Source organism: Xyrauchen texanus, chromosome 30 (genome assembly GCF_025860055.1).
Source record: "Xyrauchen texanus isolate HMW12.3.18 chromosome 30, RBS_HiC_50CHRs, whole genome shotgun sequence".
NCBI lineage: Eukaryota > Metazoa > Chordata > Actinopteri > Cypriniformes > Catostomidae > Xyrauchen > Xyrauchen texanus.
Genome location: NC_068305.1, coordinates 23857082 through 23871584, shown reverse-complemented (window position 1 = coordinate 23871584; position 14503 = coordinate 23857082). Strand labels below are relative to the sequence as shown.

The following is a 14503-nucleotide window of genomic DNA, read 5'->3' as shown; positions in this document are numbered from 1 at the left end:
CAAATCAAAGTGTATATTTACTACAAACTAATATCACAAAACAAGTCACACATACATTTTATGCTAATTCTTATTGGTTATCCTTAGATAAAACAACACTGGATAAAGAAGAAAAGTACACTCTGAATGGGACTCAAACCACGGTCTCCAGCGTGAGAGGCACATGCGCTAACAATCAGGCTAGAGGCTACAACACTGTAGGTGAAAGCCAGCCAGATGATGATCTTCAGAAATTAAGGACAAAAACAAATGTGAATTCTTACCCACTGACTCCTTTCAGAAAAATCCCCAAAGTCTCATTTGCTTAATTTTTGCTGTCTTTCCTGCTAACTGCTCTTAACTTGCCACTAAGGAAGGTTAGTTGATGTCAGCTCCTCCCCTACCTGCTGCATATTCAACAGAGAGGAAGAGTCGGCGATAGGCTACCGACAGCAAAGAAACTTATTCTATAGGCTATTCTATAGGTATGCAGTATGTGCAATGCCAAAACACAATGAAATAAGGCAACTTATGATTTCGGGGGTTTACATAGGCTATTGTCCGGTTTCATATTTGTTAGTCAACTTTTCAAAATTCATTCGGGGCTACACTCAAAACATTCGGGGCTGAAACCCCGGCAAAATCGGCTGCCACCGCCTCTGCAGTAGCCTATGTCCTCACTCATATGGCGCTTGGAAGCCCTTGAATATTTTGTCTCGTTTCAACGAAATATCAGAACGAACCAATTAATTACAGTATACTTCCTCATACTTCCTATATACAGGACGTTCTGGAATGCTTGGTCGAGCGTCTCTGTGCACGCTCAGTAAACTCTGTTCAGCCGCTTGCACAAAAGCAGCTCTGCTCAGTTGTAAGATGTGAGGTATCGGGACATTTTAACAAGAAGCAGTACATGAGTAAAGGATCTAACCTGATGTCAATACTTTTATAAATGCATCATTCTTTCTGCGGGGCGCTTCATTCTTGGAAATAATGAGTTTTTTGGAAACAAGAATTTCCATTAAAAATACTTTAATCACGTTTTAGCATTTAGAGCGTAAGGCCCCCATGCACAGTTAACATTTAATTTATTTAAATTTTATATAAATGTATCGTAATAAAGGTTTTATCTACCTTTAATTATGGGAACAGAATATGTGAGGAACACCCATTCTGGGCTTCCTATGTGCCATATGTTTTACACACACACACACACACACACACACACACACACACACACACACACACACACACACACACACACACACATGTTGTGTTTCCATGTTTTATGGGGACTTTCCATAGACATAATGGTTTTTATACTGTACAAACTTTATATTCTATCCCCTAAACCTAACCCTACCCCTAAACCTAACCCTCACAGAAAACTTTCTGCATTTTTACATTTTCAAAAAACATAATTTAGTATGATTTATAAGCTGTTTTCCTCATGGGGACCGACAAAATGTCCCCACAAGGTCAAAAATTTCGGGTTTTACTATCCTTATGGGGACATTTGGTCCCCACAAAGTGATAAATACACGCTCACACACACACACACACACACACACACACACACACACACACACACACACACACACACACACACACACACACACACACACACACACACACACACACACACACTTACCTATCATTATGAGGACTTTCCATAGACATAATGATTTATAGATTCTATCCCCTAAACCTAACCCTAGTGAGTGGTGATGGCATAGTGGGCTAAAGCGCTGAACTGGCAGCTAAGCAGAAGGTTGGTGGTTCGAGCCCCACGGACACCACCATTGTGTCCTTGAGCAAGGCACTTAACTCCAGGTTGCTCTGGGGGGATTGTCCCTGTAATAAGTGCACTGTATGTTGCTTTGGATAAAAGCATCTGCCAAATGTAAACCTAACCCTCACAAAAAACTTTCTGCATTCATACATTTTCAATAAAACATTGTTTAATATGTTTTTAAGCTATTCAAATTATGGGGACACTAGAAATGTCTTCATAAACAACATTTATAGCATAATACCCTTGTGATTACCAGTTTGTAACCTAAAAAAATTGTCCTCGTAAACCAAATAATCATGCCCACACACACACGCAATTGGTGCTCTTGAATTACACACAGACAGCAGGTCAGATTTAGGTTGAAAAAAAATAATGTCAGCAACATGGTTTGCTGTTTCCACACCTCACACTGCATACTTACTTTCTCCACAGTGTCTGTGTACAGAGAGAGAGAGAGAGAGAGAGAGAGAGAGAGAGAGAGAGAGAGAGAGAGAGAGAGAGAGAGAGAGAGAGAGAGAGAGAGAGAGAGAGAGAGAGCGTGAGCAAGAGACAGAGAGCGAGAGAGGAGAGTGAATTAGTCAAAGAGGAAAGGGAGTATGATTTGGCTCCCTTGGTGATGGGGGGATGGTTGGATATATAAATATATAACATCTGCAAATGTAATAACCTCCCCCTCGTTAAAGTGTCTCAAGGATGCCAACTTTGATCTAATCCATTTCATCCCACTTAAATCTGTATCATTACTCTAGAAATGGCATTCTAAATAACATAAGTATAGGAACTGTTGCATATGTACAGATATGGATTTGCCACAGGTGTTAAAGGTTAACCTGCAGGTCTGTTGTTGTATTGTTGCAAAAATAGTGCACACCTAAGTCTTATAGACTTTGACTGTGAGGTAGTTTCTAATTGCCACTTCAATCACAGCTGAAGGCTATTAATAAAATTAGTGATGAGCAAAGTTTTTTTTCCTTACCGCTGCATTATCACCATATGAAGTATAGGAAAATCTTCTTTCCTATCCATTAAACTTTTCATTGCCTTAAAGTTGTATACTTGCTCAGCAAACGTCTACAGTGCCTGATTGTGGTGGGTAAATTGATTTACCACACATTAGTCCCACTGTGGGACTAATGTGTGGTAAATCAATATAAAAATCATCTTTAAGAGCAAAATGTTATTCTATAAATTGTAGACTACCCCCTCCCAAACATACACACAGAGAAACACATAGCACTGAAATTCCACACCCTCCACAATAACATGTCTAACCCACCCCCCTGTTGCCCAAATCTCACACACTTGACTCTCCTCTAGCTGTGCTGACCTGTTTCTACAGGGACATCCTACTGACTTTCTCTACTTATTTGACTGTGTGCCACATATACAGTGTATACTTTGAGAACAACAGATCATGTCTGAGACTGGTCAGAGATTTACTACACAACATCATTGAGACAGACTGTGTTTTACATTTTTTTTAAAAAGGAAGCAAGAAGGGAGAATCTCAATCGGAGTGAAAGAGAAGACTTGCCCAATTAAATGTAAGTTGAAACGAAATTACTCTTTGTGTCTTGTCCAAGTTTGCATTGTCACATCTTTTGCAACGCACATAATGGCATTAAGAATGCAGTACTGCAATGTACTACTACAATCATGCACATCTTTATTGAATCCAACAGCTGCTGTAATGTTGCATAAACAAGCCCTTACATGCAAACACACATATAACATGCCTAATAGATAAAACCCTTTTTATCTCTCTCAATCTGAATGCTTGTGTGGAATATATTGGTGTAAGTGGCAAATGCTTTGAAGTGTGTGTAATTTTACACTGCACTGCTATTGAATTAGGCAGCTGCAAGAGTGATGGTGTTGATATAAGATCAGAGATTAAACGTTCCATGGTGCTTGTGTGTATGTGTAAAAAATAGCTGCACAGGCTTTACAGTCATCATATTTATTTTATTTTACAAGAGATTAATCATCATTCATCATTCAATTCACTCTGAATTAATTTACCAACAGTTTTATCATTTCCTGGCCAGCATAGGTTTAAATCGATATGAAAAATCCACCTTTTCGTGCTATTGTGCAGCTTGCAATAACTTCTGTTCATAATTTCTGTAGATTTGGTGTTTTTGAAATGTCTTGGATATAAAGTCAAAATGATCACATGGGAAATTGTCTGTTAGTTCTGAATTATTTTCCACTCGAATTCGGACCTGATGTCTTGAAATCGTGACAACCGCCACCATGAGGCTTTGATGTTACTTTCCTTTTTTTACATCTCTGGCTAGCGTGATATTACGTTTAGCATAGAACGATTTTAGCAGACCTCCTGTTGTACATTTTCCAATGAGATCAGTGTTGAGTAAGTATGCTTTGATCAACATAGTCTTATGTCAGCTCATAATAATTTGTACGAGATGGCAAAAGGATAAGATATTGTATGACTTGGCTTGTACGAAAAGGCATACATTTAAGACCAACCAATCAATATGCAATATGCAAACCTGTAACACACTTCCCTTGTCTCAATCCAAACTCTGCTGTTTTCTATTTTCCATGCCAAACAAAAGTTATTTTCCTATTGAAATCATGGTTAGGTTTAGGTTTAGGTTAGAGGTTTAACTTAGGAAAAATCAAAACATTGTTCATTGGTTTGTTTATTTTTCTAAATAGGAGTAAATGTCATATGCTTTTGTACAAGACAACTCAGGTGATTTCAGTTTCTCATATTATTACTTGCCATGAGACTAGGTTGCTTTTGGCCAATCTGTCCTGGTTTCAGCGCACAAAATTTTCCCCCACCATATGCTGTCAAGTAAAAACTGTCACTCAAAGCTAATTAAGATATGTGACGTCAAAAAATTTGAGCAAATCGTACTGCCAAAATCTTGCTGCATTTCTTGCTTGAGCCGTAGTTGGGCAATAAATACAATCATATTTTCTCCTGGCTTCCTGTGAAGATTTAATTTGATTTGGCAAAGAATTAACTTATATTCCACAACCAAATACCAAATGTACTTTTTTGCTAGATGTTGTTGCCTAAAATCCTATTAAAAACACTGAATCAGAAATGGGCAGACACGGTCACAAATAACTAGAGCGTGTCACATTACGTTTTCTAGTCATTGTGCCCTTACGGTTATGTTAGGTAACTGTGAGAATCTCGGGATGTGCTGGTAGAGAGTCAGAGAGTTTGTCTTTCACAACTGTAGCTAGCATAAGCCATTGAAAGCCCTTTAATTAAGACTCTGTAACATGGCACCGAAGAATATGAAAGCAAGGCCAAGATCACGGTACACAGTCACGCACATACTGCACCATACAGGATGAAACACCAACAGCGTGGGCAACTATGAAGGTTAGATGGCCAAAAAAATTTTATAATAATAAATCTGAAAAATCAATGTTAGATGATTCAAACATAATGATTCTGAATTGAGATTTATGTCTTCTTAGGTTGTCAAGAAAACATAGCATTTTGTTTTTTCTTCAAATCCTTTTAATAAATTAGTTTTCATAGAGTTTTCTTTGCACACAGTATAAATGTCTGATGTTATGGAGAGATACCTCAAAAGAAACTTAAAGTGTATCTACAATTAAATGTGAGATAAGGGTCTCACAAACTAATAGAGAGAGCACAGTCATAACCAAAAGACTTATTTAATTCCAGGGAATAATGCTTCCCCCACAGGCGCCAGATCAGATACAGGGTTGTGTCTGGTTTGAAAATAGAGTGTTGCTCTTGTTGTTGGGGTGTCCCTGTCCCACAGGGCCACTCCAGGCAAGGACTTTCTGTTATCCTAGGGTATGCTGATGGTTCAACATGCTACATGAGTTGATGACTAAATGCAGCCTGAATCATTGCCGACAGATAAAGTGCATAATCATAGTTTTTTTTGTTTTTCATCTCTCTTGTTTCAATGGATGAAAGGAGCTGCAACTTAAAAATAATTTTTCATATGCCATGGTTTTGTATGCCAAACTTCCTTCTATATTTTCAGTTTGGCAAGTCCCAGTATTTACATCTAACTCAAACCAATCAATTATATATACTTACCCTTAAATTGAAAATTTATTCCTTTTTCTATTGTTCACATATAACTTAAAAAGAGTTAATAAGCATAATACAACTAACTTCCACTATGCATAGGAAGGGTTTGGAGAATAGTTGAGGGTCACCACCTGACTTGTGTTTTCAAAGTCAAATGCACAAAATGACCATCTGATCCCGTAAAAGACATAAAGCTGCTTATAGCTGCTGACCCCAGCCATCACCCACCCAAAGACCTCAGCATAGCCCAGCACCTGCTCACTGACCCAATGCAAATAACCATGAGCTCATACACACACTTCCAACCAATCTGTTCTTTTTGTATAATAGAGCCCACAAAACCATCAGACTTTTTAAGCTTATATCTAAAGAAAGAGACTTTGTAAACATAGACACAAAGGACGACAGATAGACAATCCAATGCAGTCTATAAGACATAAATCAAAGGTAACATAATCTAAACTTTTGAGCTCCTTCTTTTATAAATTTAGCTGTTTTTTACTTTAATAAAATGTTATAAGCTTACAACAAGTGTGATCATGTAAATGCCTTAAATAATTCACCCCAAAATGAAAATGCTCTCATCATTTACTCACCCTCATGCCATCCCAGATGTGTATAACTTTCTTTCTTCTGCTGAACACAAACAAAGATTTTTAGAAGAATATTTCAGCTATGTTGGTCCTCAAAATGCAAGTAAACAGGGTCCCAAACTTTGAAGCTCAAAAAAGCAAATAAAGGCAGTATAAAAGTAATACATATGACTCCAGTGGTTTAATCCATGTCTTCAGATGAAATATGATAGTTGTGGGGAGAAACAGATCAATCTTTATGTCCTTTTTTCCTATAAATTCTCCACCCTGCCCAGTAGGTGGTGATATGCACCGAGTCGCTGTAAACAAAAGAAGAACTCTTATGAGAGAAGTGCACTTAGCAGGGCTGTTTGAAAGTGGAGATTAATAGGAAAAATGACTTAAATATTTATCCACTTTTCACCCACACCTATCATATTGCTTCTGAAATCATGGATTAGACCAATGGATTAATATGGATTACTTTTATGCTGAATCTATGTGCTTTTTGAGCTTCAAGGTTTTGGACAGTACTAGAATCATTTTGCCCCTACATATAAAAAACAAACAAAAAAAAAAAAAAAAAATGAAGGTGGAATAAATAATTGTTGGATGTCCACTTTGGCCAGTTGAACATGGCGTTGGTCTAGAGGAATTTTACCATATTGATGGCAGTCTAATAAGCAATGTTTCTATTTTTCTAAGACTATTCAACCTTGGTCTGTTACAGTTTTCCTGAGAGACAATAATGTTATCAAAGCAATAAAGCATGTCTTCAGAAACTTCTGCTTTCTCTAGGTTTATGAAATATCCAACATGCTTCAATCTTTTCTCTTCTCTCTGCTACTGGTTACCTGACAGACAAGAAATGTTAATAATATTCATATCTTCAGAAACTTTTATGAAATATCCAAAAATAATGTAATCTTCTCTCTTTTCTCTTTTTTCTGCAAACAGCTCAGAAGTCCTGCAGACAGGAATAGGGTGTGTGTCAATTTCATTTAAGTAGAAACTGCCCTTCCATGTCATGCATTTCTTAACTACAGAGCCATGGAGGGGCAGGAATCGCAGGTCAAAGAGCTTGGCATGAGTCGACTGATGTTTTATCGCCACCTTGAAAGTGTAGAGACAATGCGTAGCTACTGGGAGCTTAAACAGGTCCAACTGAAGAATCTGGAACAGGTAATTCTCTAACAAAGCAAACACACACACACACACACACACACACATACACACCTTTTGGAGGTTAATTAACATGTTATAGATGTTTTGGACTCCAGATGCCACAACAGCGCTGTGTGATGACTATATGAGACAAGGCAAGTTACTTGATTACCATTTCACCAATTTTTGTTGTACTGTTTAAAATATACCAATAGAGGGAGATGCAAAACCATTTTGGTTCACTGGTATTCACTACAATAACAAGTGTGTTATTGTATAGACTAGATTTATTGTCTGTGTTCTATCCATAGACCTTAAGTTAAAATATCTGGAAAAGCTCCATTTTAATTTTTTCATTTTAATATTTTAGCATGAACTGATCTAAACTTTAAAACTATACACCAGACTGGCACACTTCTGGTTTATTTTAAAGGTCATTAAACATGCACACATTAACACAATGTTGAACATGGAAACACATACAGTACACATGCCTGCACACCCAAATATATTTATCAACTTTAAAAAAAGAAACAAGGTCATGTATAGCAGTGGTTCTCAACCTTTTTGACTCCAAGGCCCTGAGGTATACATTTTTTTATGAGTAAAATTTGTTACAAGAGGGCAGGTGTGAAATTAAACTTGCAGTAGTGAAATGGTAAATTTAGTCTGTGCAGACCTCTATGCTGCAGTGAAAAAACCTGGTCAAATGTGAACTCAGCAGTACATTTTCAGAGTTACAAATATGATGTCAGTTTACATATTGTATTCCTACATCTTAATTTTTAGCAGTTTTTAGTATTTTAATGAAGTTCGACTATCTTAAATTATTTGAAAAAATCTTGTGGCCCCCTTGAAAGTGTGCTTAGGCCCTCTGGGGGCTACGGCCCCTGGTTGAGAACTACTGATGTGTACCATAAACATGCTGTTCTTGCACTGTGCAAGTTCATAGATCTTACAGGAGGGGGCGCTAGTTCATGTAATATATATATTCTTCTGCTTCACTTTCTTGACTCACCAGGACATAAACCTGTGTAGCATCCTGAGGTTTCCCATGAAAACTGTCAATAGTGTCACTTTTCCCCTGAAAAGTGTTTAATAGAAGTTTTATGCCTCTGTTTGCTGGTTATTTTAGTTATTTTACTAGACTATAGCTACTACTGTTACATTAGCTTTTGGTTTCAGACAGTTATGTGGAATTGGAGATTTCTCCTGCATATATTACTTTGATTTTCGTGTTTCATTTCTCTGTTTTCACATGATGGCCTCTAAACATTTAATTAGCACACCTTGCTCACTGTTGTAAATGTACTGGTTTTGGTATATTTGGTGCTCATTAATACTGCCCCAACAAATAATAACAAACTTGTTAGTTGTGTTTTGTTGGATCATGATTAACACTGTTGGTGTGAAAATTGCAGTTATGTTTCCCAACATTCTAAATCCAGCAGCAAATTTTAGAATATTTGAAATGTTGGTTTTTGTTGGGGCAGTGTGGAAATAATCAGGTATGCCAAACTTAAACTTTTCTTTGCAGCATAATGCAATATTTCTTCCCATGAGTTTGCATTTCAGTGGAAGTGAATAAAGCGGGAAGTGTAGTGTGACTGACGCTTTAATCAAACAATTCACTTTAGAATGTTTTAAATGTTGGTGATGTGGCAGTGTAAACCAGCCTTAAATATTATGTAAAAAACCAAGCAGGGCAACATATTACCTCCTACCCCTTTCGTGCTTTTTGTAAAATGTTGATTGACACAAACGTAATGTATATGCACAACAAGGTTTAGGCCAGGGCACATTTCCAGGAAGTGCTCCACAAAGTTGGAGGGTAGACTGGAATAAGTGGCCTCTTCAGAATATGCTAAACCTTGGCACATATGGAACATGCCAAACCTCTATAATGGAGATTTAAAGGATCTCATTATTCCAAATCTTTTTCAGTATAGTATAGAGTCAGAAAATATTCTTCGAACTACGTCGGTGTAAAAATAAAAAAATAACCAAAATGCAGGGGTGAAGGAATGATTTGTAAAGTGGGGGGAGACATTGAAGCATACCGGAGCTATTAATTATCTGTCAAAATGGGGGGTGAGCAACAACATTTCTAAAGGTCAAATAGTTGATGTTATCATGTTCACTACTGCATATAACCACAAAATGCCGCAAAGATCCCCATAGATTCATTATGAGTCTTTTTTTTCGGTACTAATCAGTTGCCTCCGCTTCTGAGACTGTCAATCTGTGCATCTTATCACGTGGCTCATTGTGCATGACACCAGGGAGACTCCCAGCATGTGGAGGCTCGTGCCACCCTCCGCAATCCACGCACAACTTACCATGTGCCCCATTGAGATCGAGAACCACTAATCATGACCACGAGGAGGTTACCCCATGTGACTTTACCCTCCATATCAACCAGGCCAATTTGATTGTTTAGGAAACCTGGCTGGAGTCACTCGCTCAGATTTGAACTCGCGAGTCCAGGGGTTGTAGTCAGCGTCAATATTTGCTGAGCTACCCAGGCCTCTAGTTTCATGCAACTTTAAAAAATTTTACTTTTTATGTCTTGACTTATTTTCTTATTTAGTTATCTATTTATTTTACCCCACAGCTAGTGAAAAACTGATATTTCAGACAATAATCGGTATCAGCTGATTAAAGTAATTATCATATACTGTGTGAAAGAAAATGTCTCTTGTGAAGGAAAATACCACTTTGATTACTTGCCTTAAAGTTTTGTGAAAGCTATAGAGTAGCTGCTTCAGCTAAAAAGGGACGAGCTTCATCATTCAGAATTTAGTTAATGTGAGTTAAGAATGATAAACTGAGTTTATAATGTGCTTTTTGTTTCCTGAAACATGTAAAGCATGCAGCGACACAGAGAATAAAGTTATTATTTGAATTTCGTTCAAACTTGTGTAATTAATTATCAGTGATTTCAAACAAGGTAGCATAAAAAACCAGAACCACCACACTATCAGCAGATGTTCAAAATCGGATATCGGTAACAGCACACCAATTTTGTATCAGTGCATCCATACACAGTATTTACGTATTTTTCATTGGACTCTTATTTTTTAGATTACCGTAATTCACTTCAGTGGCAATGTGTCATGTGAACACATTCTAATTAAGTTGGCTTGTGAGAGCCAACTTACTGAAATCCTACTTAAACTTATTAAGTTGGCTTGTGAGAGCCAACTCACTGAAATCCTACTTAAACTTATTATTATTATTATTAGTGGTGCTTGCAAAGCATCACTATTGTAATCTCACATACTTATTATTTTTATTTTTATTTTTATATCTCCGTACAAAGTTCGGCACCTAACTCGTCCCGCACCGTTTGGCGTAGACCCACGAATGAGGTATCAAATCGAACGGCCTATTGAGGACACGTGTGCTATGACTAAAGCACCTTAGCAACAAGTCCCATAGACTTCTAATGAAAGACATCAAAGGGATATCTCCGGATAGAAGCGTCATAGAAACACAAGGGTGGTCTCGTTTGACTCGGGGCAGCAAACAGCCAATCATGAATCACCTCAACACTTCCTAGCCCCTCCCTAGCAACCATTGTCGAGCACCTTAGCAACCAAAATCCATAGAGGGATATCTTCCATTCTGAATGTCACAGAGGCATGGGAGTTGGTTTATATCATTCATACTGACAAGCAGCCTTTGGAGTTTCATGATTGGCCGCTGCAAAGCCACTCACTAGCAACTAAACAGAGTACCCTAGCAACCGTTTAGCTATAACTATATCTCCGCACCAGAAAATCAGAGAGACTTCTGGGTTGATTTATTTCAATCAGGATGGCAAGGACATTTGATAAGTATCACTATGGTAACTGCCTAGCAACCACATGGGGTTACCCTAGCAACAGAGTAACAAATCAAATATCTCTGCATCAGAAAAACGTAGAGACTTCCGGGTTGACTTATTTCACTCGGGATGGAAAGGAGCCATGTATTGTATTACCTTGGTAACTGCATAGCAACCACATGGGCTTACCCTAACAACTGAGTAACAAATCACATATTTCTGCACCAGAAAATCGTACAGACTTCTGGGTTGATTTATTTATGACCGTGATTTTTGTTCTTTTCAAGTTATAACATGCTGTTTGACGAGTTTTGCCACGGCAAGCACCACTCACATTTTCTTCAGGAAATGTACCTATCTAGTTTTTATCATATCTCTGTACAAAACTTCGGCACCTAACTCGTCCCGCACCGTTTGGCGTAGACCCACGAATGAGGTGTCAAATCGAACGGCCTATTGAGGACACGTGTGCTATGACTTTTGTAAGCGATCGGGGGTACGGTATTTGTTCCAGGGGCAAAAAAGCGGCCGAAAAATCCCATAGACTTAACATTGCGACAAACTTTGACGCATCACAGCTCCGAGCGAGGATTTCGCAGAAACGTGTGATTTGCCACATTTGAAGAGGCTGGCAGGCTCTGTAAGAGCATACCTCAATATGGGGTAAATGTTGCACCCCTGGGGGGCAGGAGCTGCCCAAAGTTGCCCCCATAGACTTACAATGGTGTAGGACGGACCATGAAATAGGGATTTTGTATTGAACATAGCTCTGGATCACAGTGTCGTAGAGACAAGGGGGCGGGCTCATTTTACTCAGACGACCAATCAGTCTCTCGGGATCATTGTGAATCTATCAAGCCACGCCCTAACAACAATTTAAAGCACCTTAGCAACAAGTCCCATAGACTTCTAATGAAAGACATCAAAGGGATATCTCCGGATAGAAGTGTCATAGACACACAAGGGTGGTCTCGTTTGACTCGGGGCAGCAAACAGCCAATCATGAATCACCTCAACACTTCCTAGCCCCTCCCTAGCAACCATTGTCGAGCACCTTAGAAACCAAAATCCATAGAGGCATATCTTCCATTCTGAATGTCACAGAGGCATGGGAGTTGGTTTATATCATTCATATTGACCAGCAGCCTTTGAAGTTTCACGATTGGCAGCTGCCAAGCCACTCTCTAGCAACTAAACAGAGTACCCTAGCAACCGTTTAGCTACAACTATATCTCTGCAACAGAAAATCAGAGAGACTTCTGGGTTGATTTATTCCAATCAGGATGGCAAGGACACTTGATAAGTATCACTACGGTAACTGCCTAGCAACCACATGGGGTTACCCTAGCAACAGAGTAACAAATCACATATCTCTGCATCGGAAAAACGTAGAGACTTCCGGGTTGACTTATTTCGCTCGGGATGGAAAGGAGCCGCGTATTGTATTACCTTGGTAACTGCATAGCAACCACACAGGCTTACCCTAGCAACCGAGTAACAAATCACATATTTCTGCACCAGAAAATCGTACAGACTTCCGGGATGATTTATTTACGACTGTGATTTTTGTTCTTTTCGCGTTACAGCATGCTGTTTGACGAATTTTGCCACGGCAAGCACCACTCACATTTTCTTCAGGAAATGTACCCATCTAGTTATTATTAGTGGTGCTTGCCAAAGGCAAGGCATCACTATTGTTATTTGCCATACTTATTATTATTAGTGGTGCTTGCAAAGCATCACTATTGTAATCTCACATACTTATTATTAGTGGTGCTTGCAAAGCATCACTATTGTAATCTCACATACTTATTTTTCTTCTTATTATTATATTTCCGTACAAAACTTCGGCACCTAACTCGTCCCGCACCGTTTGGCGTAGACCCACGAATGAGGTGTCAAATCGAACGGCCTATTGAGGACACGTGTGCTATGACTTTTATAAGCTGATCGAGTGCGGTGTTTGCCCCAGGGGCAAAAAGCGGCCGAAAAATCCCATAGACTTAACATTGCGACAAACTTTGACGTGTCACAGCTCCGAGCGAGGATTTCGCAGAAACATGTGATTTGCCACATTTGAAGAGGCTGGCAGGCTCTGTAAGAGCATACCTCAATATGTGGTAAAAGTTGCACCCTTGGGGGGCAAGAGCTGCCCAAAATTGCCCCCATTGACTTACAATGGTGTAGGACGGCCCATGAAATGAAATTGCATAGGGATTTTGGACTGAACATAGCTCTGGATCACAGTGTCATAGAGACAAGGGGGCGGCCTCATTTTACTCAGATGACCAATCAGTCTCTCGGGATCATTGTGAAGCTATCAAGCCACGCCCTAGCAACAATTTAAAGCACCTTAGCAACAAGTCCCATAGACTTCTAATGAAAGACATCAAAGGGATATCTCCGGATAGAAGTGTCATAGAAACACAAGGGTGGTCTCGTTTGACTCGGAGCAGCAAACAGCCAATCATGAATCACCTCAACACTTCCTAGCCCCTCCCTAGCAACCATTGTCGAGCACCTTAGCAACCAAAATCCATAGAGGGATATCTTCCATTCTGAATGTCACAGAGGCATGGGAGTTGGTTTATATCATTCATACTGACAAGCAGCCTTTGGAGATTCATGATTGGCAGCTGCCAAGCCACTCCCTAGCAACTTAACAGAGTACCCTAGCAACCGAGTAACAAATCACATATCTCTGCACCAGAAAATAGTACAGAGTTCTGGGTTGATTTATTTCAATCAGAATGGCAAGGACACTTGATTAGTATCACTATGGTAACTGCCTAGCAACTAGACAGGGTTACCCTAGCAACCGAGTAACAAATCACATATCTTAGCACCAGAAAATAGTACAGACTTCCGGGTTGACTTATTTCACTCAGGATGGAAAGGAGCCATGTATTGTATTACCTTGGTAACTGCATAGCAACCACATGGCCTTACCCTAGCAACCGAATAACAAATCACATATTTCTGCACCAGAAAATCGTACAGACTTCTGGGTTGATTTATTTATGACCGTAATTTTTGTTCTTTTCAAGTTATAACATGCTATTTCATGAGTTTTGCCACGGCAAGCACCACTCACATTTTCT

At 39.0% G+C, this 14503-nt stretch overlaps 1 protein-coding gene across 2 annotated transcripts in view; it reads left to right on the top strand.

The window, feature by feature from the left end:
- The first annotated feature begins 3203 nt into the window (after positions 1–3203).
- Positions 3204–14503, top strand: part of mylk4b (myosin light chain kinase family, member 4b) — a 76416-nt gene continuing 65116 nt past the window's right edge. Inside the window, exons 1-2 of one of the 2 annotated variants that reach the window (XM_052098969.1) lie at positions 3204–3318; positions 7456–7591. In XM_052098969.1, the coding sequence (XP_051954929.1) occupies positions 7460–7591 (132 nt within the window). In that variant the 5' untranslated portion in view covers positions 3204–3318; positions 7456–7459. Of the gene's footprint in view, positions 3319–7366; positions 7592–14503 lie in introns of both variants that reach the window. The other variant, XM_052098968.1, reaches the window with a different exon arrangement.